The sequence below is a fragment of the Colias croceus genome, chromosome 24 (assembly GCF_905220415.1).
Source record: "Colias croceus chromosome 24, ilColCroc2.1".
Lineage (NCBI taxonomy): Eukaryota > Metazoa > Arthropoda > Insecta > Lepidoptera > Pieridae > Colias > Colias croceus.
The window spans coordinates 5,362,158-5,387,673 of NC_059560.1; the positions used below are offsets into that span (position 1 = coordinate 5,362,158).

Here is a 25,516-nt window from a genome sequence, read left to right on the forward strand (position 1 = left end):
TTAACAAAATTACATAAAACGTATATCATGTAAGTATACGTAACAAAAACAAGTTTTTAGCTTCCCAGACGGCATGACGGCATCGAAGTGATAAATGATTTTGTCAATGTTTGGCTGTGAGGTGTTATTTGTTTACGTCCAGTGACCTCTGGGTCAGGTATATGTGAACAAATGACGAACAGCATCAATAATAGGTACAAGGTTTCAAGTGACTTACATCGCATAGAACTGCAGTTCAAAATAACCAGTATGACTGAAAAATTTAATATTTTATTGTAACTAAAGTCCCTATAGGGAGATAAAACCTGAGGATAAAACTAATATAGAAGAAGAGAATCGACTGCTGAGATAGGATCATGGGCGGTTTTACGCAAAGCCACGACAAGCCGTGTACGAATAAATTTTTCCTGCTTCTTTAACTATTTCAACTTTTTTATGCTATTTAAAATAAAAATAAAATGAAAACTTTATAACAAACTTTTACCTACATCCATATCCACATTATTAAGTTTTATCTGAATACGTATCGTTGTTTTACTTGAAAAGCTGAAATACCTTTCAATACACGCCTATCTAGTAAAGGATTTGAATTATATTTCCGCGTAAAATACGCAGAAAAAATAAGCTAGTTAAGTTTAGTTTTGTATCACAAAGTAAATAAATACGTAATTATATAAATTTCATGCAACAATTAAATATTATAATTCCACATTTATAACGTCTACCAGGAGTATTTTAGTACCAGTTAAACATGTGTGTTGCGACCATGTCCTAATTTCTAAACCGTGCCCCCATTCCAAGCTAAAATAGCTTCTTAGCTTATGTATGAAGAAGAATTGGTGTGTGAAAGAATTAAACGCGTCCATTATTTTACACGTCCAGACGTACTATTTTTACATAAATGTAGTCTCTAGCATAATATACACTTAGGTATATAAATAAAGTACCTACACTATATTTTAAAACAACAACAATGGAAAATTGAATCAGACATCAATAAAACCTTCAAGAACGAAACAATAAAACCTTCAACAACGAAACAGTAACAATCATTTCCAAATAACTCAAATTCAAAACATTTAGAAAGCACAAACAATCGTTAAATCTCATCGTAAAAGTAACATTATTATTGGACCAAAACTCGCCTCAGGCAAATTCATTAGGGATTTTAAAAGTTACATCTACAAATGTACAGCTGTTTTCCCTCACGTCGTAGGACAAATACATATCATTGTTATATTGACCTGAAGCGCCGTGACCGCAAACTCTATTTCCTTTTAATGCAAACGCTATGAAAGTGAAGCTTAAGGCACGTGTGATATGCGTACAAGGAAGTGTTTGGTCTCATTTGATTTGGTAATACTTGTAGGATCGCTGGTGGTCGCAGTCAGTTTGTCTTTAAGTTTTTAAATTATGCTTCGTCGTCTTGTAAAAAAACTTCTTCTTTTTTTCGGGACCAAACACAACGAAAATACGGAACCCTTATAGGATTACTTATCTATATTACTTGTGCCTTTCTGTAAAGATTTCGTTGAAAACTAACTCTTTTTTTCTAGTGTATAATATATTGCGATGATATGCATTCAACAAATCTGCATTGTAATCGTTACCTATAAATATTAGGAAAATCTACTTACTTGATTTAGTATAACGCGAAACTGCGTATAATAAGATAATATTACAATAATATTATTTACACTCATCATATGAATAGAAGAGTCTTTTTATTCCTAAACTTAAAGAGGCTCTAGTTACTTATTTGATTAAATCGATTGGGATTTAAAAGCAAAAGTATTATAATACTAGATTTCCGCCCGCGGCTTCGCCCGCGTTTGCAAAGGAAAACCCGCATAGTTCCCGTTCCCGTGGGATTTCCGGGATAAAAACTATCCTATGTGCTAATCCAAGTTACCCTCTATATGTGTGCTAAATTTCATTGTAATCGGTTCAGTAGTTTTTACGTGAAAGAGTAACAAACATCCATACATCCACACATCCATACATCCATACAAACTTTCTCCTTTATAATATATATTAGATGTATTTCATCTATGATAACCTACTTGCAATCTACACACAGCTTTATTAAAAGCAGCTCTTCTGTGTACAATACGTAGCAAGATTATTTATTCTATGACAAATACCTAAGTCGGTACGTAGGTATAGTATAACAATCTTTTTACAATATAATTTTTAGTTTATATACCCATGAAATTGCTTTTTTATTAAATTATATTTATTTTGTATGTATAGCATTTAAAAGACAACGTGAGATCTATCACTAAATCATGTTAATTATGAACTGTAAGTATGAACTACTAATTTAAAAAAGATAAAAATGTTCTCTATCTCTTCATGATAAATATCGTGAATGCGTACATTACTACCAATAGGTAGTATGCACGCATTTAAATATTGCTATATCCTTAATATTACACACGACAAAATAGTTGTTCAACTAAAAGTTGTATATGTATGCGCTAGCCCTGACTCCATGGTCCAACGTGTACTCGACGCACCAGTTCATCAATTCACAAACATTGCCAAACTATGAACGAACTGTATATAGATTTAGTATTCATACATCGAGTACTACGATTGGCGACCATCCAAATTTAAAGAAAGCGAGTGAATGACCGGCATGAATGAGATCTTATAAGGATTATGTAAGCGTTCACATAACGCGAACGGTGAAATTAATTCCACGCTTTAATTCGTTACATGACCAGATCCGCCTGAACTTGAGGAAGACGGCTTTGTTTTAGATGTAGACCGAGAGGTGATGCTGATATTGCTTAGGTAACCTTTTTTCAATATTTGTCTCTATATAATCTTTTTTTTTAGTCTCTTACATCAAAATTATAACATTCAGAATTTTAATAAAGTTTTCTGATATTGCGTATGCTAAAACTAATTTAGGGCAATCACTTTGATTGAATTGAGAAATTTATTCACGTGTTCGTGTATGTTTACAAAATTTTCATCAAAATGAAAAATGTTACTTAAGTATTAAAATTTACAAAATAAAACAACCCAATTTTAAACTTCCAGTCGTTACGAAATGTGTGCAAAATGTTTATTATTTATTACTCTAATTTCAACTCCGATTTAACATAATTGAGTGATCCTATTTTTCAGCTGGGACCGCGCCTGTATTGAATTTCTTGAAAACTAAGCATTATCCAACCGCCTCCTGGACTATCGCACGAAACGCACACTTTTATTGCGTTTCAGAGTTAATTATAGTTACGCATTTATTGGGCAATATATCCGGTTGAACTTGACGAATTTCTCTCGTTATAGTTACGTGTAATTTCTCAAAATATCTGAGTCAATGCTACGCTAGATATTATACCTAACTTTTAATTTTTAACTCTATTGCTTTCACTTAGTTTTATTAGAGTAATGTTTGGGTAATTATATTGTATACGTTATAATTTAAGATTTTTATGGACTAACTGCGTCTGTATAGCCGTTGGCGCTTATGAGGCAGGTCGATAACCACAATAATTTTACGTACGTATGACGTATAGAATATGATCACCCAATTGAATATAGGGGAAATGCATCTTCCCAAAGCAGCATGTTGGTTAAAGATAGATAAAGAAGAATTTTATTGAAAACTTTGCCAGTCTAAATAGATTTGAGCTATATTTGTAACAACTTATGTCAGGAACTCAACATTTCAATACTTCTATCTTGTAGGGAATTCATTAAAAAATTTATTTAATATTATCATTAATGTGCTTCTTTTACTAAATTTTCCGTATTTTTATCACAAAATCTAAAAACGATTAGAAAGCAAAGACGCTATTTAACTTACGGGAAAACGAAAAAGAACAGTAAAACGAAATTACAAGTGGAATTAACTGCAGAGAATCACTCCATAATTTCATTTACTCTTCAATCGCGGTAATTTTGTTTATGAAAGAAATTGTTTACAATACAATGTGAACTTCACATACATTGTTGGATTTACTTTCATAATTCGTAAGTGTTTCTCACAATCACCTGTGCGACTCGTATACCTGGTTATTTGGAAAAATACTAGAATAATTTCGCTGCAGATAACTCTTGATTGGAAATTGATGGCTGTGAAATAAAAACGTTGTTATACGCTCGATTCGTGAGTAAATTGTTTTATACGAAATTAGGTTTTTTAATCTGTAGTTGTTATTAAACATTAATTAATTTATATTATCGTTCAATCACGTATCATAATATCACTTGTTAGCAACACATCTTCGGAGTCCTCTGCTTAAGGGTTGTGAATTCGCTTACCACAGGCGATCCACATGCTCTGTTGCTTTAAAAACAATCAATCAAAATCGGTTTTATAATATTTAACATTGGAGGAACATAAATAATTATGTTTATTTATTTTAGGGAAAAAATATTTCTTGTCTGCTGCCATTGCAAAAATACATGAATACACACAACAGTTGCATTACAATGCAACTATTGTATTAACACATTCTATCAAATAACATCCAATTATTACACGAATTTACAACTTCCGCCGTGATCGCGTTTTTATAAGCATAATTCATTATTTTATTGCACCGGCATTCAACTTCAAATACGTGAGAAGCAAAAAAGAAAGGATTTCAATAACTGATAAAACTTATCTGCCTGTAGAAAATCGTTGAGTGAAACAGACGAAATAAATATTTGCCTCATCTCTCAAGTAGGGGAACTAAAAATGAAACTAACTATGATTGTAATGGAAATAATATGTATTCATTATTCACATAACGGGATAAGGGTGCAGCTTTAGACTTATTTTTTACCCATTTGATTAAAATTATACTTGTATGACACACATTGGAAAACAAAAGAATTCTAAAATTTTAGAATTCGTTTGGTCGTAAAAGATTTTACCACAGGATTTTACAATTATACCAAAACGAGACGCCTACATTTATGAATTGAACAAGTAAAACAACATTCACTGCACAATAATTGCTAACATATTTAGTAGGAATTAAACGATTGATTAATATTAGATATTAACCCTTAATTTGGCACCGATAAAAATATTCAAAATATATGAATTTGACAATTTTAGGAGTATGTCATAAAGTTCTCGAAAAATGAAAAAAAAATCTACCATAGCCCACTGCTGGGAAAACCTGTGTCCGTCACAACGGACACTGCCAAATTACGGAAAATAAAAACCACAGCTATTTTTATGTTTTTTTACTAAAAATACAGAAATGAAAATTTTAGAACTATTGGATACCGAAGTACAGTTTATTTTGTATGAAATTAAAAAAAAAAACAATTCAAGTTTATTTTGTATGAAAATTTAAAAAAAAGTCTCTAAATTCTACTTCTGTTAGTTGAATTGACTTGCCGGTTTTTTTAACTGAATATGAGTTTGTCTGCTCTACGATACTAGTAAAATATCTAGAGAAAAAAAGGTGAAGGAAACTCAAAGGTGAATCATCTTCTGGCATGTCTATGTAATCATCTTCCTCACCTTCTTCTATTGTCGCTTGGTGACGGAATTGAGTTACTCTCCAATAATTGTAAGTCAGCTGTTTTTTTTTTTGTTTTTTTGGTCTTTTGGCTTTGAGTGTAGGTGGTTTCCTAGATCTTATTTTTCGGGGTGCTAATCAAGCTATTGGTGTTATAGGCGTTGCAGGCAATCAAGGAATAGCAGATAGGGACTGAACATTTTCAAAAATGGACTCGCCAATTTCACGCACGAAAGAATCTGGTCATCAGCAGGTCTATCAGAATCTTCGGAGTGTAATTCTTCATCGACGGATGTATCTATTGTTACGTTAGCAAGGGAAGATGTTGCAGATGGTGCAGGAGAAAACAGGGGGGTGGAAGAATTAGTACGTGCTTCATGCAATTGAGTTTCCGAATCTGATATTTCGCTAGCATGGGAAGGTGTATGTTCATTCGGCACTAAAGCAATAATTATACTTGCGCGATTAGGCTATTGGCAATGAAAAAAAATCCAAACTCACACACACACATTTTGACGGTGTCCGCCGCAGCGGACATATTAATAAAGTGGTACTTTTCTATACAATTAGCAATGTCCGCTGTGACGGACAAAACATTTCGGTTACAAATAAACACCATAAAAATGTAATAAAGTGTGTATATTTTTGTAAATAATGATTGAAATGTTTATGATCTAATAAATAAATATAAAATTCAATTCGTTTTTCGACAAAAAATAAGAAAAATAATTATAAATACCTTGAGCAAAACAGGTGGCCGCCTTTTCGCAGACATTTTGCGTCCCAACTGACATATGCAATGTTGTCACAATCATTGCTTAATTTTTTACTATTTTTTTATGGTATAAATAAACATTTAATCGATTAAAAATCGATGAACATGAAATAAAAACTTGACAGGATTTATTTTAAGTAAGTGTCCGTCACACCGGACTATACCAAATTAAGGGTTAAGGGCTGATTTTTCAATCCTTGGTTAAAACTTATTCGTCGAATAATGTATAAAACTACCATTTTAAAAACGTATTCTTATTGCCCGTATTTGAGCGTTTTCAAAAAAAAGTGTACCCCTCACTTTTGGCCTGTCCCCTGTGTTTCAAGTCGAATAACGAGTAAAATTTATATGATGGCTAATTATTGTAATGCTTTAAAAGTATTAAATACATCATAATTTGATAAATTCAAACAATAAATTCACGGAAACATTGCGTACTATTTTTTAAATAATCATTTTTAAAACTAAAGTGTCAATTTTTGGCGTGTCCCCATCCAAGTTCTTCGATGTTAGAGAAGCGATTCTAAAAAGTTTTATACCAGGGTACCATAAGTTTTAGTGTCGTTTAAAAGTACATTTATTTGCGAATCGTCCCATGTAGTTCATAATTAGGGCCTTATAATCGTTTAAAAGCAATTTGATTTCAAAAAATATCTTTAAAAGTGGTACCGACCGGACATGTCGGGTTTATCACGGCTAATAATGCCACTTACAAATTTTAGATTACTATTTCAATTTTATAAATGGCAAAATTATCGTTTACTTTCACCGTCCGCTATTTTAAAAAAGCTTGTTTTCAAATGCAGTTCGAGTAAAACAGATGTGTTTTGTGAGTGCAACGGCCGTTGAAATTTCTACTGTCTGGTTTGAGACATATTATTACTTGATACAGGTAAGTAAACATCGTTTAAATACTTTCAGAAGATGAGAAATGTATTCATTAATCGTTATTTACATTTGATAATGAGTGTAGGCACATTTTTTCGTCAGAATATAATTTTGACTATAAACTGAGAAGAAAACGTCACGTCAGTTTTGCAACATTTTGCTTCGTGACCTATAGGCTGACCAAAACTGACAGCATAAAGCCAAGTCTAGATTGTCATTGTAATATTCTTCATAATTTTTATAATTTTTTTCATATTTTTAGGTATCACTAATCTCGGGACCAAAAAGGAAAAAATGGTATTGCCACATTGCAATGAATGCGTTGGTCAGCAGGTGGTCAGCAGGTATACCCTGAATACATAATAATATGTGATACATGTATGGAAAGTTAAAAGGTGTAGTGTATTTATTTCTTCCTGAAGCTTGACATTAGTTTTTTTTTTGTCTTATCATACATACCCTTAACTATTACATTCTTCCTACTGTTATAGGAGTTTGCTGGAAGTTTTGCTACTTTAACCACTTATCTTTTTTTCTTTTTTTTTTCAGATTGGAAAACATTCTAAGTTCCACAAAGCTCCAACAACATGGTTATTTTTCAGTTGCAACTGATCTCTATTAAATTTATGAGGAACGGTAAACGGTTCCTAAATTGTGATAAGGTTCCAGTTAATATAATGTTCGTAACTTTTTACATCGTTTTTTTATTCGTATTACTTCGTGTCCTAAGAAGTAGTATTTACCTAAACGGTATCTTATTATTTATTTAGACTTATTGGGTTAACAGTACTTCTAAAGACATCCGTATAACCGGCTAAAGATATTATATCCTATTTATATTTTGCGAAACTTTAATTTATCGTTTATTTCTTATTTCTTATTCTTTCATAGACATAAACATGGACATATTCAATATAGTTTTGTTCACAATTAAAAAGTATAAGTGGCACCCGTTTTAGGCTTAGTTCGAAGAACTAGCCTGTATATACAGGCACCAGCTTCTCCCTAAGTCATTTGAACTTTTATAAAACAAAAAACTTGAAAAGTGAGCTAGTTAGATATATAAATGGTATGTGCAAGCATATTATACAAATATGATTATTAAATAAATATAAAAAATTTTAAATTTATGAGTAATGTGTGTGTGTGTGTGTGTGTGTGTGTGTGTGTGTAGGTGTGTGTGGGTGTGTGTATATGTGTGTCAAAATATTAAATAAAGTAAATATATCAAATAAATTACAAATAAAAAAGAGAATAAATAAAAATACAAAAAAAAGGTACATAAAATAAACAAATATTGAGTTATAATTTTAATAAATTAATATGTAATTGATTAGATACTAAACAAATTATATATATTTTATAATATTTATATGTGAAACAAGATTAATTATAGTTTTATCTTTAGTAAGTTTTCGGTGGATTCATAAGACAACTTCTGTAACCATTCTGTGACTGTTTTTTTTACATTTATAGTTATTCATAGAATATATGTTTAAGATTTTATTTGCTTTATTGTAAATATAAACTCGCCATAACTCTGAGTTTTGCCCTAAAATTGATACTGTGTCAAACTGTGTGTTGATGTACTTTTTTTATGAGACTAAAATAAAATTTTTGTAAACGTATTCTCGGTTTTATTTTAACCATGTAAATTGGATTCAATATAAACCTAGCCTTATAAAAAATGGTCTATCGGTTTTGCGACAGTCCCCCGTTTTGCGACAAGAAAAAAATTAGTTTTTACATTTTTTTATTATAAGGGGCACAAATAATTTGAATTCAATAATTAAAATGGTTTTACTGTTCCGAAATAAAATAATCACTTTGCCGATTTTAATCGAAATGTATAAAGTATCGTAAAAGTAACGGCTACTTTGGCATCAGCTGTGGCAAAACAGAACTTAAAGCTAGTTTAATAGGAATTTTATTAATTTGTCGACTTCAATTTTCTATTTTTTAAATAATGTATGTTATAATCTTCGTAACACAATCAAAATATTTTGCGTCTTTCTTCGTAGTTAATAGTTACATGAGCATTGACGACTGTCGCAAAACTGACACTTTTTTTCACAGTCCCCATTTATTTTGATGATTTCTCGTAAATCAAATTTATCTGCAAGAAATTAAATATAATTTCACTTACTATGATGTATATTTAAAATTTCTAAATAAAAATTTCATTAAAAATGCAACATTTAAAATTTATCCATAAATTCAGTCATGGTACACTTTTTTTTGAAAACGCTCATTTGACAGTTTACGTGACATTTTAATATTATCGTGTAATACTTTATTGGACGGATAAGTTTTAACCAAGCATTGAAAAATCGGCCCTAAACAATATTAATACACGTTGAATGAAAATGAATACAATGTTCATGCTTTATTATTATAAAATATTATTATAACGAACCATTTTAAATTGAATAGAGAATAACAAAATTCATCTCAAGCCGTACGTCACTACTTATCTAGTTTAAATAAATAAAGTGAACTTTACTAAACCGAAATGAATAGTTATAGTTAAAAATTTAAAATGTAAAATATAAGAATCAGATGGCCATAACGTGCTAAAACCTAGCAAAGGATTCTTACTATAACAATACATAACAATATGTGCAAACAAATACATCAGATATCAAAATAAAACTAAAAGAAACTTAAAGCTAAGTGTGAAACCTCAACGCTATAAATGCGAAGAATTTAATAAACTTACGTCTAATCAGATACAGCAGCATACAAAAAGTGGCTCGTTCTTTCTTCATTCATTTTAGTTTATTTGCTAAATCTCACATTACGAGAAGTATTATTATAGTTAGTCCATTTAGTTACGCTACATTATTACACTAATAGGTTTTTGTTACGGACTACTGTTATTATGTATTTATCTGGAGTTTTTGTGTGTTTTGGAAGATAGTAAATGTTTGGTGTTTCTAATGCTCTGATTAGAGGGTGGCTAGTTGCTAAATTATGAGTTTATAATTAATTAGAGATATGCATAATTTTGAAACATTTGTGAAGTTTTTATTGAACATTTAAATTTATGGATTTTATTACCACTCATGGCAAACGTACTAGAAAAAGGCATGTCGGAAAAGAAATGTGTGACGATTATGAAGATAATAAAACAGTAATAGATGTTAAAATAAGCGTCTCTTTATTTATTATAATTTAAATAAATTATAATAGTAGTTAGTAATACTATCATATTATTAAGGGTTATATAATTATTATTATATTATAAGGGCATATTCTAGCTTACCGCCCGCGGCTTTCCCCGTTTAGTCAAATGAAAACCCGCATTGTTCCTGTTTCCATAGGAACTCCGGGATAAAAGCTATTCTATATCCTTTCACAGATCTCAAATAATCTTCATACTAAATTTTATCCAAATCAGTTTAGTGATGTAGGCGAGAAGAATAGACAGATAAATTGTAAGAGTTACATACTTCGTTGGTATTATTTTTTTCTATAAAGATCAAAATATTGCCTTTTATTGGTGTAATTATAAGTTTAGAAGGCATAGAGAAAGCAGTACTTATCACAATTGAGTGATGTTGCGCGCCTACAGTGTGGAAAACGCACATTTTGTTGGAAACGAGACGCTTAATCGATAACTCGAGCTTACCGTTAGACTCGTTTATAACTTACGATAAGATTTAATTTATTTTAGTATTATAGAGTTTATTATACAAGTACGTTCATTCAAATATGAGTTTGAACAAACTACAATACAACTAGCTTTCCTCCCGCGGCTCCGCCCGCGTTTTTAAAGAAAAACCCGCATAGTTCCCGTTCCCTTGCGATTTCCGGGATAAAACCCTTTCTAAAAATATGTATTTATCCAATTTATATGTGTGCCAAATTTCATTGTAATCGGTTCTGTAGAATTTGCGTGAAAGAGTAACAAACACACACACATCCTCACAAACTTTGACGATGATAGAGTCAGTAGGTATGTATAACGTTAGTAATTCTTCTTCTACGTTATGATTACTTATATAATCAAAAATATTTTTACAGTAAACGTAAACTGGTAAAGCAGTTTTCTGTTAACGGAGGAGAGTAAACAGGTATCTTCTAGAGAAGCGAGCGACTACATACATTTCAGTCCTTCGTCACCTACCAGCAGGAGAGAACTTGAACAAGCACATAAAGTTTAGTTACATCAAATATATTAGCTATAAAAATTCTGATATCACATATAACTTAAATTTTTGAAACAACTTCAAATACAGATCTGCAATATAAACAAACTTTCAATAAATAGTAGAACACATTACGACATAAAATCGTGTCGTATAGTGTAAAAAGCTCTACGGCATATTTAAAATTTTAAGACTCATCGTAATCACGATACGTTGACATAGATCGAGACCGCTTTCGTTTTTCATTTTACTTTCGACCGATGCTTTAATAATTATCCAAATATCTATGTATTTCATCAGCTTAATGATAATAGCGCATAACTTTGTTTATTCTATGTATTATGACGGTCAAAGGCGGTTCTAAAGGAAGTCTTTATCTTACTAATAATATGTGCTAATATAATAAACGTGAAAGTATGGATGGATGTTTGTTTGTCTAGTCTTTCACGTGAAAACCACTGAACGGATTTTGATGTTACTTGGCAGTGATGTAGGTATTTTATGTACCTACCAGGTTTCAGGTTTGTTACCAAATATATTTACCTACGTTGCGTTTACGTACTCTACATTACATAAATCTATATTGTATTGTTATTTATTTTGAGGGCAATCATTGAAGAAAACTATTGAAGAATATGTGAAAAAATAAAAAAACCATTTTGCTGTAGTCATTCACATGAATTTATTATCAACTCATCGTTATTCGAGAAATCTTTTGACTATCATCTACAATAAGCTTTATAGAGGTAAATCTTCTGTCAATTTGGTCCATTATAACTTACTTGCTAGTTGCTAGGCGGTATTCCTTAAAAACAAATATATTATTATTTTTATTGGAGTGAAACTTCTTTATCGGGGTTGGAAAAAAATGTAGTATAATATTTTTTCGTTACGCGCCATCTTATTCTTATCCCTACCGCGCGTGATTCGACGTATTTCTGTTTCACTTCTTACGTGTGTACCTACACTAGTACACGCACACTTTTTTTTTGTAGAATTGTCAAGGCATATCATAAAAGTATTTATAACGATAATTTCATTAATAAAAAATTGTATAAATATTCTGATTTTTTTAAATACTCTCACAATTAACTTTACCAAGAACAATACCTTACATATTCGTATTACAATGTGGTACAACTACGAATAAGACATCATTACAAGTGATAACTGCGTTAAGAACAACCGACTTCAAACTTGCACTTGCAAAATTTACAAATACCTACAGACAAAAATGCTCATAAAATAAAAACTACTGGGCCTATCCGAATAAAATTTTTATGGGACCAATTCGACACCATCCGGCATCGAACAAAAAAAGAATCACGTAAATCGGTTCAGAAACCTCGGAGTAATCGGTGTACATACATAAAAAAAAATATACCGGCCGAATTGATAACCTCCTCCTTTTTTTTGAAATCGGTTAACAATTCAATTATGCATTCACTTTAAGTATCTATGAGCTTCTTAAGAAAAATTCAACAATCACTTAGCAAGTACCTTATTCGCATATAATATCAGATGATTACGAACAATTAAAGATGATTGTGCATGATTAACATACTTTAAATGTAATATTGCATTTTCTTACTACAAAGGATAAGGCTCTAGTAATTTTAACGCCTTTTTGGAAATTCTTAAACACTTTTGCATTTAAGAACGGGATTTCTTTTTCTTATGGAAAAAAGAGATAAGAGACATAATTTTGATTGCACATTTTATATTTCCAAATTAAACGTCTTCAGAACGCAACACATTGTACAGATAATACAAAGCAGTGCATAACTAAAATAAGATTTATATATTTCTAAATTAATTCAAAGATTGAAGTCCTTACCGCGCAAACGTGGTTTAACAAATGGTCCATTCAAGACGATCGTAATAATTTATCTTAGGGAAATGCTGACCTTCAAACTGTGGATTTCACTTAAAACTAGTTTTGTTTACTTCCTGACAAACAAGAATTGTCTAAATTTCTTTCTACGTTTTCTTTTCACTAATTATTGTTTACATATTTTGATGTGTCTTGAAGCATACAATCAGTGGTTACGACGGTGTTTTAAATTTGTTTACTAGCTGTTAACTACTACTTAGTTGGCATTAATTTTGTTTTTATTTATTTTTTAAGAAATACCCAAAGCATTATTATAGATATATTGTTATTAATATAGATCAGGGGAATTTAAGAAATGTTTCAATTGATACAGAATTATACATGATTAATTTACCTACTTATTTTATTTATTAACTTTATATCATTAAATATGCATAAATACACATAACAATGTATTCATTATTTTTACAAAATAGTAAAAAATAACAAAGAAAAGCTGTACTTTGCGTAATTAACGTCATTTCAAATAACAAACAAAATTCTCACAAACTCCCTGTAAACTCTTTCGTTTTATCTAACTATTTCCTTAATCTTCATAAAAAAATACAAATAATAAATTATAAATGTTTATGACAGACTATAAAACCGGTCAAGTGCGAGTTAAAGTCTATGGTCGGTTCTCATAGGAAGTATGTTAGTAGGATAGTTTAAACCCAATTAGTTTTCGAGTTACATTCTTCAAATCTACCAGTTATTTTGACGGCCATTTTGATAGAGCGGTTAGGCTGTACCATTACAATTCAGAAACTCTGAGGTCGATGTTAAACTAAATAAACTATTGGTCCAAGATCATAAAATTGTAATACAAATAAAATAAATAAATATTATAGGACATTATTACACAAATCGACCTAGTCCCACAGTAAGCTCAATTAAGGCTTGTGTTGTGGGTACTAGACACCCAGACCCAAGAACAAATAATTGAGTTCATCACACAAATATTTGCCCTGACCGGGGATCGAACCCGGGACCGTCGGCTCAGTAGGCAGTTACTTTACCACTGCGCCAACCGCGTCGTCAAATAGGTATATAGCCAGTTTCTTCTATAAAATAAAATAAAAATATAACTTTATTTGTATCTATGTATGTTTTAGTTTCAAGATAGGTTTTTCGTCTGTTAATTAAAATACCAACAAACACATATTAATTGAATGTGGTAAATAGTGATTATCTGGAAGGCATGAAACTAACTCTATTAATTAATATCATAAATATATTCCTAGATAACGGACAGATTGTATATTTACTGTCTGTCGAAGCAAAACTATGTGATGGACCTTCTTCAAAATGGGCAGCGTTGAGCGAGTAGAGCCAATCACGCTGCCCATTGTGAATAGGGCTCATGAAGTGATAGTAGACAATACCTCCTAAATTTTATTTTTAGAGTCGTGCAAATCGAATTCATACCCTCTGTTACAATAAGCAATTTCTAACCACTTTATTTAGCAATTGTGTTTGCACTGATGCATCATAGAACTTCTGCTCTATGATAATTCTGTTGAAAACGAAATTCAATGTTGTAATTTGTAATAAAAATATGCAGTATTAAATATTTTTGTTATATTATTTGGATAAATACAGCTAATCATTATATATTATGTTTAATGACGGTCTACCTAGCTTCACCCGTGGTACATAATATACCTATTGTCTATACATAGCTCGAAGGGATAATATACATACATGTCAAAAGGTTAAAGAATTTTTGAAATCGGTCCAGCAGTTCTTGTGATAAACGCATTCAAACAAACTCATTAGGTTTATATTATAAACTAGCTTCTGCCTACGACTTTTTACGTGCATCCCCGTTTTTCCCCGTTCCCGCAAGAATTTCGGGTAATCCTTTCTTAGTGGATGTCTACGTCCTAACATCTACCTGCATGCCAAATTTCATCCCGATACGTCCAGTGGTTTGGGCTGTGCGTTGATAGATCACTATATCAGTCACCTTTGAGTTTTATATCCTACTAATCCTACTAATATTATAAATGCGAAAGTTTGTATAGATGTATGGATGTTTGTTACTCTTTCACGTAAAAACTACTGAACCGATTACAATGAAATTTAGCACACATATAGAGGGTAACTTGGATTAGCACATAGGATAGTTTTTATCCCGGAAATCCCACGGGAACGGGAACTATGCGGGTTTTCCTTTGCAAACGCGGGCGAAGCCGCGGGCGGAAATCTAGTATATACAGGGTTATTTGAAAAACACCAGCAACCTTGCAGGACAAGATTGCTAACATCATAAGTAACAACATTTGTTCTACGACTTTTGATAATTTGTTAGATTTTATTTTCATACAAAAATAAATATTAATTTAATTTTCCGTTTGAATATTATAAACTCTACGCGCATCCCAAAAATTACGTAAACAAGAAGCGAAGGAGAGGGGGAAGGGGGCGTCGCGTCGTCCTTTCGATAATGAATAGAACATAGACTTACAAATGTTAGGAGAGTACAATAAAGGGTTAAAAAATCATTTAAAAATAATTTATTGCGTTATGCTAAAAGTCGTAGAAGAAATGTTGTTACATATGATGTTAGCTATCTTATCCTACGAAGTTGCTGGTGTTTTACAAGTAACCCTGTATAGATATAGATAGAAGCATCAGACTTTCAAAAATTATTTACGTAGTTTAGCAGAAATTATATAATTATTATTAACATTTCTGATAATTGGCACGTTCTCAATTGACTGATATTATTTGCTGCAGTACTAATGGATTAAATCTGCCAATTTATGAAATAAAATGCTGCTTTGATCTGAAGCAAATTAATAAATTACGATAATAATTGATTTACTAAGCGTAATTTGTGATATTAGAACCTTAAAATTTGGTTATTTCATGGATTATATTTCTTGTTAGCTAAGACAGCCGACAGATATAAATAAATAAATAAATAAATATTATAGGACATTATTACACAAATCGACCTAGTAACAGTAAGCTCAATTAAGGCTTGTGTTGTGAGTACTAGGCGACGATAAATATAATATTTAATAAATACATATATAGATAATAACACCCAGACCCAAGAACAAATAATTGAGTTCATCACACAAATATTTGCCCTGACCGGGGATCGAACCCGGGACCGTCGGCTCAGTAGGCAGTTACTTTACCACTGCGCCAACCGCGTCGACAGACAGTTATTAAGTACGTCAAGTTTGAATTTATAATTAATATTTCTAATAATGTATGTAATTATTGTTCTAAAGTAAGTTCTAAAGCGTACAATTAATGTGGAACCCAAAAATATGAAATTACACAAAAATAAAAATATGTTCTTGTATCTGCAAATACGCCCACGTAACTGCTTTCTAGCGCAAAATAACTTCAAAACCGGACTCGTCGTTACAGAGATCATGGATAATAAATACACAAATTCTTTCGACTTTTACTTACATTACTTTTTGTTTAACAAATTATTTCGTAAACTGAGCGTTTTTTAAATAAAAAATTGTCTTATAAGTTTGTTACTTTATCATTTTTTACAGTGTTTAAACTTGATAAGAACTGGGGAGGACAACATGACTAATAAACTACCTATTTGTGGTTCGATTATTTGGAAATGTATCACTTTTATTGTAATATTTTATAATTAGTATAATATCAAAGAAAATATCATCATCATAAGTAAATAAAGGCCGAATAAATGAAAACTGAAATTTATATTATTTCCTACTCCTACTAATATTATTAGAAAGTTTGTGAGGGTGGATGTATGTGTATGTATGTTTGTTACTCTTCACTCAAATACTACCGAACCGATTACGATGAAATTTAGCACACATATAGAACGTAACTTGGACTAACACATAGTTTTAACCCGGAAATCCCACGGGAACGGGAACTATGCGGGTTTTTCTATGAAAACGCAGGCGAAGCCGCGGGCGGAAAGCTAGTATTGTATGTCGTCATACAATATCGTTCAGATATTATGTAAGCTCAGTTACAATATGTACTTTCACTATTATTTCAACGCAATGCTATTGTGGGATCAATAAACTAATAGCATGACCTTTCAACTTCGCCACTGTATGAAGTAAGGTTAAGGTTCTTCAAGGGCAGGCTGATTATTTAAAACAAGTGGTAAAACTGAATTTACTAAAGTTCCATTATAAACTTTTCTGCTATGCAAGGAAAGAGTTTCAGTTTAGTAGGAAACTTTAGTTTTAAGGGCGTGTAATTATTACGCCCTTAAAACTAAAGTTACCCTATATTATAATATTTTGTAGTAATAATAATGATGTTAGTAAATTTGTCACGATACAGTGCCTTAAAAAATATGAGCCATTTACCAGAATTCCATCAACTTATTACCAATAATACGTAAATTAATATGAATATTATAAATGAAAAAGTTTTTATCTTTCTCAAAGAACCTATTCACCGCATAATAGTTGGTTTTAAGTTAAAAAAAAATTTGAAATCTGGAATAGTACATACGCCATTTATTTATATTAATAACATTTTAGAGCTAGCGCGCAAGAGCAACTTTTGTCTCCGCAACTATTTTGTCTCTCCCATGAACTCTATGGGCTAGTAAAAAGTGCGCGCACGTAGCAACGTAACTCCCCATAGAGTTGATGGGAGAGACAAAATAGTTGCGGAGACAAAAGTTGTTCTTGCACGCTAGCTCTTACATAGACTCCAATATAAAAACATCATGCCTCAAAGTCAAACTGACAAATGTAGAGCAAAAATATTTTTCTCTACATTTGTGTTCCATTTGTAATTAGGTCATATAAAAATTAGTAAATAATCTATATCTATACTAATATTATAAAGCTGAAGAGTTTGTTTGTTTGTTTGAACGCGCTAATCTCGGGAACTACAGCTGGTCAGATTTGAAAAATTCTTTCGGTGTTAGATAGCCCATTTCTTGAGGAAGGCTAAGCCTATAGGCTATATCATCACGCTAAGACCAACATGAGCGGAGCAATGCGGGTGAAACCGCGGGGAACAGCTAGTAATATATAAAAATGAAACCCGTTTCGCGTTTTCACGGCATCACGTGTGAACGGCTGAACCGATTTCGATAATTCTTTTTTTATAATATCCCTTGAAGTACGAGGATGGTTCTTATGTAGAGAAAACGTAAATTTGTACCACGGGCGAAGCCGGGGCGGACCGCTAGTACACTATAAATACATATAAATTATACACTATGAATTTGGCTTAGGTATGGTAACAACTAGGTAATATACCCATAAGCCAAATTTATAGCCATAATATTTTAATTGAAAATATGTAAAACTATCGTAGCATTGATTTAATAAGGTTTTGGATTATATGAAGCTTTCTTTTATGTAATTCATACAAATAATAAAAAATAGCTTACTTATTATAGTGAATATATTACATTACTAGCGTTCCGCCCCGGCTTCGCCCGTGGTACATGTTCACGTTTTCTCTACATAAGAACCATCCTCGTACTTCAAGGAATATAATAAAAAAAGAAAGAAATCGGTTCAGCTGTTCTAAAGTTATGCGCTTACCAACACATTTTGGGATTCATTTTTATATTATAAGAAGATATCAGTTTTTATAGAAAATGATTTTAAATGAGCAAAAATTTCAGAGTGAAAGTCTTTTCTAAACTAATGCATATAACTTTCCGTATTTGTGCAAAATTAAAACATGCCGCTCATTTATATTTTCAACATAATATTATAGTTATGAGAAAGTATTCTACATGGTTATAATGCAAAAATATTAAGTTTCTTGTTTAAAATTATATATATAATAATACTACTTTCCGCCTGCGGCCTCGCTCGCGTTTTAAAGAAAAACCCGCATAGTTCCCGTTCCCGTGGGATTTCCGGGATAAAACCTAGCCTATGTTGCTCAGTGAAGATGCAGCTTTCTAATGGTGAAAGAATTTTTGAAATCGGTCCAGTAGTTTCTGCGTGAAAACCATATATACATACATAATTACAAACCTTTCCTCTTTATAATATTAGTATATAAACTAGCACTTTTATGCAGTTTTTTAGTAAAAAAAAAAACCAGCTTTTGTTCAGTTATCATACTGTTTCAGGATTTCGAAATTTAATGGACACTTTTCGTACAGGTTTGTATTAGTTAATAGTTATAATAACAAAATAATATGCTAATAATGAAAGAAAAAAATAATAATATGCTGTCTGTTTCTTATAGCTTATTTGTTTCATTACAATTTCAAACAATATTTAATGTTCAATACTCTACTTGTAAAATAATGAGGTTCCTATATTATATTAAATATAATAAATAACAAACAAAAGGAATCCATTGTAATAACTTTTATTAATGTAATAATACTAAACCTATATACTTTCGGAATAAATGTTAAAACTACTCAATACTTTGTTCCGTTCTTCCTTTCATCCAATTAGGTGAAAGTGAAAGGGATAAAACATTAATTAATTTTATTAAAGGTCTGAAAATTTTACATTCTAATTACCATTATTATACTGAAACCATACTATGATAAATTGCACGGATAAATAGTAAAAAATAATATTATGTCAAATAAAAAATTATATAATGTTAAAAATATGTCCCGTGCCCCACTCGGGACAAGGATCTACCAGCATATACAAAGCTTCTCTTAATATACTTTCATTTTCAATGAGTTACGTATACAAATATTCAATGTGTTGCATAAACAAAATACGTGTAATTAGGTCATAATGTAAAAATTTAAATATTTATAATATCTAATGATTTAAAATATTGAATTATCTATAAAACTACTTAACATACGATTAATTGATATTTTTATTTTAATACTCAAAAGTATTCGCAAGTTCATAAATATTTCGCTTCCTACACAAAAAACCGTTTATCGAATAAGCCTACTTAATCATCTTAAAATATTACACAAATTTCTAATGTGTATAGCAAATAAAATATCGAAAATATGAATTCGGAACTTACGAAACGAGTAAAGCCAACGCCTTTTGATAACAACTAATATGTACAAAGCAAACTGATTTGCATACACATTAGGGTCCGAACTGAATCGAATATCTTCCATAGAGAGCTCAGTCTTAAGAAAATAGATAAAAGTGGGGGAGCGCAATAAAACTGTATGCGGGCACCGACAGCAAGTCAAACATATCTTAACATCTCTCGATGTCAGAAAATTATTAATCCGTAAGAAAAAAAAAATTAAAAAAAAGTAAAAATGAAGTTCGCTTTAGTTCTCTTGGCCTTAGGGGCGTTAGTTAGTGCTGAAGAAGACAAAACAATGGAAACAGCGATTAATTTTATCAAGGACTGCCAAGGGGATTACTTCTTATGTGTTAAGGTCAATAATTTTTTATAGTGAAAGTGATCAGTGAATGTGATATCAGTGACCGCATCGGGCCGTTCTAATTCTTAATCATTTTTAATTTCATCACAAGTTTTAACGGTTTTTAATTTTGCAGGAGAAATTGCTGAAAATTGTCGATAATGTGAGGGCATCTAGGAGCATATCTATCGCGGAGGGTGTAGTGCTTAAGGGTGAGCCTGCCTTAAGAACCGGGAAGCAGTTGGAGCCCTTGCCCATCGACCCCATTGCGAGGGATACCGAAGTGAACTATAGGTTGTTGGATGGAGTCGTCAACCTATTCGAAACACACGCTCTTGAAGTTAAAATGAACGATGCTGAAAAGGAATCCTTTCAACGCTCGTTAGAAGAAGGTAAATTTTCAATATATTCATTCGATTGAATTATAATTATGATTTAGTTATATGGATTAACACAGATTTTAAATATTTATTTTTTTTAGGTCGCGGCAAGAAAAAGGGTATTTTTATTTCTAATTCAAATAGATATATTCCGTGTCCATGGGTTATAGTAAAAGGGGGCAGATCTATTTAACATTTGTTTATCAAAATTTCGTCAAGGGCAAGTAGGCTCGGGCTCATCGCCTTGCCAGATTCTGATATTAATTCTTGTTTCTTTACTTTCAACGGGGTTTAATGTCCTAACTTTCTTATTTGTTATGCTAACTAGAATTTAAAGGATACGGTTAAGATATTTTTGGGAGCATTTTCTATGAATTTATAATACCTATGTTTATTTTTAGGTCGTGGTAAGAAGAAGGGAGGCAGCGGAATCGGAGCCATTATTGGACTTCTTGGAGCCAAATTGTTGCTTGGAAAGATGTTTATCGTGAAGCTGATCGCTTTGAAGGCTCTCGCCACCGCTAAGATTGCCCTGGTTCTGGCTGTCGTACTCTTCATTGCATACTGCTTCAAGCAGGACCACACCAAGACGACATACGAAGTGGTACCCCACGCCCATCACCACGAGTCGCACCACCCAGTCCACGTGGAACATATTGCCCACGATCTCGGCCACGATCTTGGCCACGGCCACGGCTACTCTGGATACGGAGCCGATTGGAACAAGAACATCGACGAAGCCCAGAACCTCGCCTACTCAGCGTACTCACCGCACTAATCAATCATAAACTAGACCAAATGTATTACCAATAGCATCCATTGTACAAAGACTTATTTATTTAATTTATTGTTATTAACTTATTACTTACTATATGGAATAAATTATTATTGTTGGACACACGGCCATTCATTTACCTGTTTGCAAGTCATTAATGAAAGTACGTTACTATCGCTTCGAAAGTCTCTTTTAAATTGTAGCCTGTGTCTCTAGCTGAACAATTTCACAGATGATATATTATATGACATAATGAACGAGTAGAGATTGATTTTTTAAATGTTTGTTTTGCACAGATATTAAATATGAACAAGTTTATGCAATTAAGTAACGGTTTTCTGTGCATCGTTAACTGTTATTATTTATAACGGAAACGAATTTTGTGATTGGAAATTATTTAACATTGAGACACGGTGTGTGCGTGTGATAATCGCTCTTGACTTTCGAAAAGATCACTTTTACTGAGATTGATTTTTAATAATATTTTTGAAGATTAAGACAAGTAAGACATTAGTTTATTTAGTTAGTAATTGTTGGGATTGAGATCATAACCAGACTTATTAGGGCAATGATATTAAAAATAAAAAGGAAGGAAATATTGCTTATTAAATCTGTTCATAATTCCGTGAGAAAAAATAACAAACAAAGCGTACGTATTACAGGATGTTTAATACGGATGTAATAATAATAAAGTAACGTTATAGTGATTTGGAATTTAACAAGAAATTCTAGCAAATAAATCTCAAGAATACAATCCGGCTTTAAATCATTTTCACTATCTTCCAATTTTCTAACGATGCTAGGCAAGCGGAGAAAATAAATCATTGAGAATGAAGTAAATGGTATTACAAAATATATTTCGACGAAGCCATAAATGTTTATAGCATTTTAAAGATTTATTAAAAACTATTTTATGATTATTTTTTGTATGGTACCTAGTTGTAATAATATCTCATGATGATTTAGATTCGATAGATTTCGTTTCTACAACTATAGTTTTGGAAATAACAAATGAAAAACACTGAAGCATTTATGGTAATAACAATATTTAATATTTATTATAAAAAATAAGAAAGAACGGCTTATAATAATCATCAATTCCTGTTCAACAAGAATTTAATTTCATCGTTTATGAAGAAAGTTGTTTGGAAAACAAAATACATGTTTTATGTTATTTGCAAGAATATATTGACAATTAAAAATAAGACGTTCTCAAGTTATTTCATAGTCTTTAAACGAAAGTTTTTACTAAGACAGATAGACAAACAGAAAGTGTATTACGGTAATAAGGTTATGATAACAGACATGGTCAAATACGTTAAGTATGGGTACTGTTTCGTAAGATGTGTTAGTAATTATAAGTTTTGTGTTAAAGGCCTGGGTACGTATTCTGGAGAATAAAATAAATAAATTTGTTGTTTTTTTATTAGAAGCTTAGAAAAGAAGATAGGTAATTACGTTAGAACTAAGTAGACGTCAATGATAATGGAAAATAAATTTTAAGAAAAAATAAGTATATAGTTATTTTTAGGGAGAGAAAAATCATATAATTTTTAGACTATATGCTATATAATATGACGGGCGAAGTCAGGGCGGACCGCTAGTAATTAAAGATGATTACAGCAAAGCTTCATAGTATTATGTGCACGCTTATGCAAGTTTCTTTTTTTTATTTATACAAATAGTCAAAAATAAACAGCCCATAATAATGTAATGTGAACCAACGTCTAAAATAGTAAATGCATTCAGCACACTAAGAGAATAATAATTATGTAACATGATGCTAAGTTCTGTATACATATAAACGTGTTACCAACATAGCAAAAACATCGGCACTTGCTTTTGGTCATTCAACTGCGTCTAGTCGATTCATTTATTTGCAATGCCAATGTTACTAATGCCCGAAGATTACCTATGATTTTCATACGTAATATCTTTGACTTATATTTTCGGTTTTATTTTAATTGATAATCTTGTATTACCATTTATAAGAATACGGTAAGAGAAACTTAAGATTTGAGGGAGCACAATAATTGTGTACAATTGACTAAATCAATAATTAAAGAATCCTCATCGATCACTATTTTTTTAAATAAATTAAAGACGTACTTAACTAATTTCGATAGCTGATCTAACTGCAAAAATTGTTATTTAGTATGAGTGTAAAATTTATGAGATAAGTAAATTTCTTTAAACCGAATACTAACACTAATGCTAAAATGCCTTTAAAGCGCCTCTGATTCCTCTGTAAGACCTTGTTGTGTATTATACTTCTAGTTGTATCAGATTATTGGAATATGGAATTTGATACTATTAGTTAATATACAAATTATATTCATAGGTACACTTTTTTCTTTTAAAGTAAGTAATATGTTATTTGGTTAAGAAGTTGATCGTGTATGATTGTGTTCATTATGGATCAATAGGCTAGAAAATAATACATATATGCTAATGCTCAACATTCAAAATTGAGTGAGCAGTTATCAGCCTTTATGATACAGCACTTGCCTCTGGATTGTTACAGCCATTATAATGTTATTCAAAGCTCCGTAGTTCACATTAAGTTCTAACCTCCGCCCTTAAAAGCATGTCAATGTACAAAAAAACACTCTCTCTGCTTTATTTACGTTCGTTCCACATGTTAATTTCGTATAATATTAGTCGAGAAATCTCGCATACCGCGGCACGTGTTAAAACCGGTTTGCAATTATTGCTTTCTACGGTCTCTCGTTTTATCCATTTCATCTTAGTGGTCAATGATGCTAAGCTTCGGTTCACCTGTATTAAATTTTTCGAACATTTGTGGTTCTAAATCAATGACACGGTCGGTGGATCACGTGTATGGCTTGGCTGGTGCGTGACTTTCTTTTTAATTTTTTGAGGCTTCTTGCATAAAATTATTTGATGAAGGTCTGGTTCAATTGGAAGCAAAGACAAAAAATAAGTATATGACATCTTTACTTGTTGTATAAAACAAGCAATTAACCATACTTGTCAGTCGAGCAATTTGTCAAAAGTTTGAACAAATTTGTCAAAAGCTTATCAAGGCGCTTTTTAAAGTTTTTGTCTAAAAATTCCTGTCATTAGTTACCTACAGACTGATATAACCAATTTTTATTTGAATTTATACGATTAGCCGTTTAGCACTATTAAATCGAAGCTCGCACCTCTACATAATGGTACATTTCAAAAAGAAGCAATTCAACTTTACGTTCTTTATTTTGTAAATAACAACAAAGTATAAACTTGGCTATGTAATTTGGCCGAAATAACTCGCACAATAGACTTTGTGAGTAAAACACGTAGTAGGTATATTATTATTAGTCTGTGGTAATTCCATCGCTTGTTATTTACAATAATATGATAACAACATTTATCAACAACAATTTTAAAATGGAATGGAGTTGAATATAAAGTAACAACATACGCTTTGAAATGTTAAATCTCTATTCTTTATAAATTTATATTTATAAAACATTTGAAAGCCATAAAACAAAAAAAATCTAATTCAACATGTTGAAACTCATAAAATCCGGTATGTATGCTATTTGATACACATACTTACTAACAAGTTAACTCTTCAAATGTAGATCATTCTCGCTACTCTTACTTTCAAAAAGCTCATGGAAAATGAATGATTGTGTCATAAAACTCGCTCCTCGAGTTTATTCTATAGTTTACTCCATAAAATGTGAAAGTTGAAATTTATAAGTGGTGTAATCAAATGATCGGTGTTGTATTACATTTTCCCTTTATCTTTGTAATGTGATTTCATTTTTCTCTTTTATATTTATGTTTTTCTTTAAAAAAATTAAATTTCCTTTACGCTGATATAAAAATTGAAATCTATCACGAGGGTTCGTAGAGGGTAGGAAGAAGGAT

The 25,516-nt window shown here is 31.3% G+C and overlaps 1 protein-coding gene and 1 long non-coding RNA gene across 3 annotated transcripts; both read left to right on the forward strand.

Moving 5' to 3' along the window:
* Positions 1-6,928: 6,928 nt before the first annotated feature.
* LOC123702777 lies at positions 6,929-8,289 on the forward strand. Its single transcript, XR_006752912.1, has 3 exons — positions 6,929-7,147; positions 7,406-7,538; positions 7,693-8,289. It is a non-coding gene; the product is annotated as an uncharacterized LOC123702777 (long non-coding RNA).
* A 12,027-nt stretch (positions 8,290-20,316) lies between these two features.
* On the forward strand, positions 20,317-21,755 carry LOC123702816. Of its 2 annotated transcripts, XM_045650618.1 has the most exons (4): positions 20,317-20,494; positions 20,616-20,871; positions 20,961-20,978; positions 21,261-21,755. In XM_045650618.1, exons 1-4 carry the CDS (start codon positions 20,372-20,374, stop codon positions 21,635-21,637), a joined length of 774 nt encoding a protein of 257 aa, XP_045506574.1. In that variant the 5' UTR covers positions 20,317-20,371; the 3' UTR covers positions 21,638-21,755. The 2 variants fall into 2 exon arrangements, with proteins under 2 accessions (XP_045506574.1, XP_045506575.1); XM_045650619.1 differs by lacking the exon at positions 20,961-20,978.
* Positions 21,756-25,516: the final 3,761 nt, after the last annotated feature.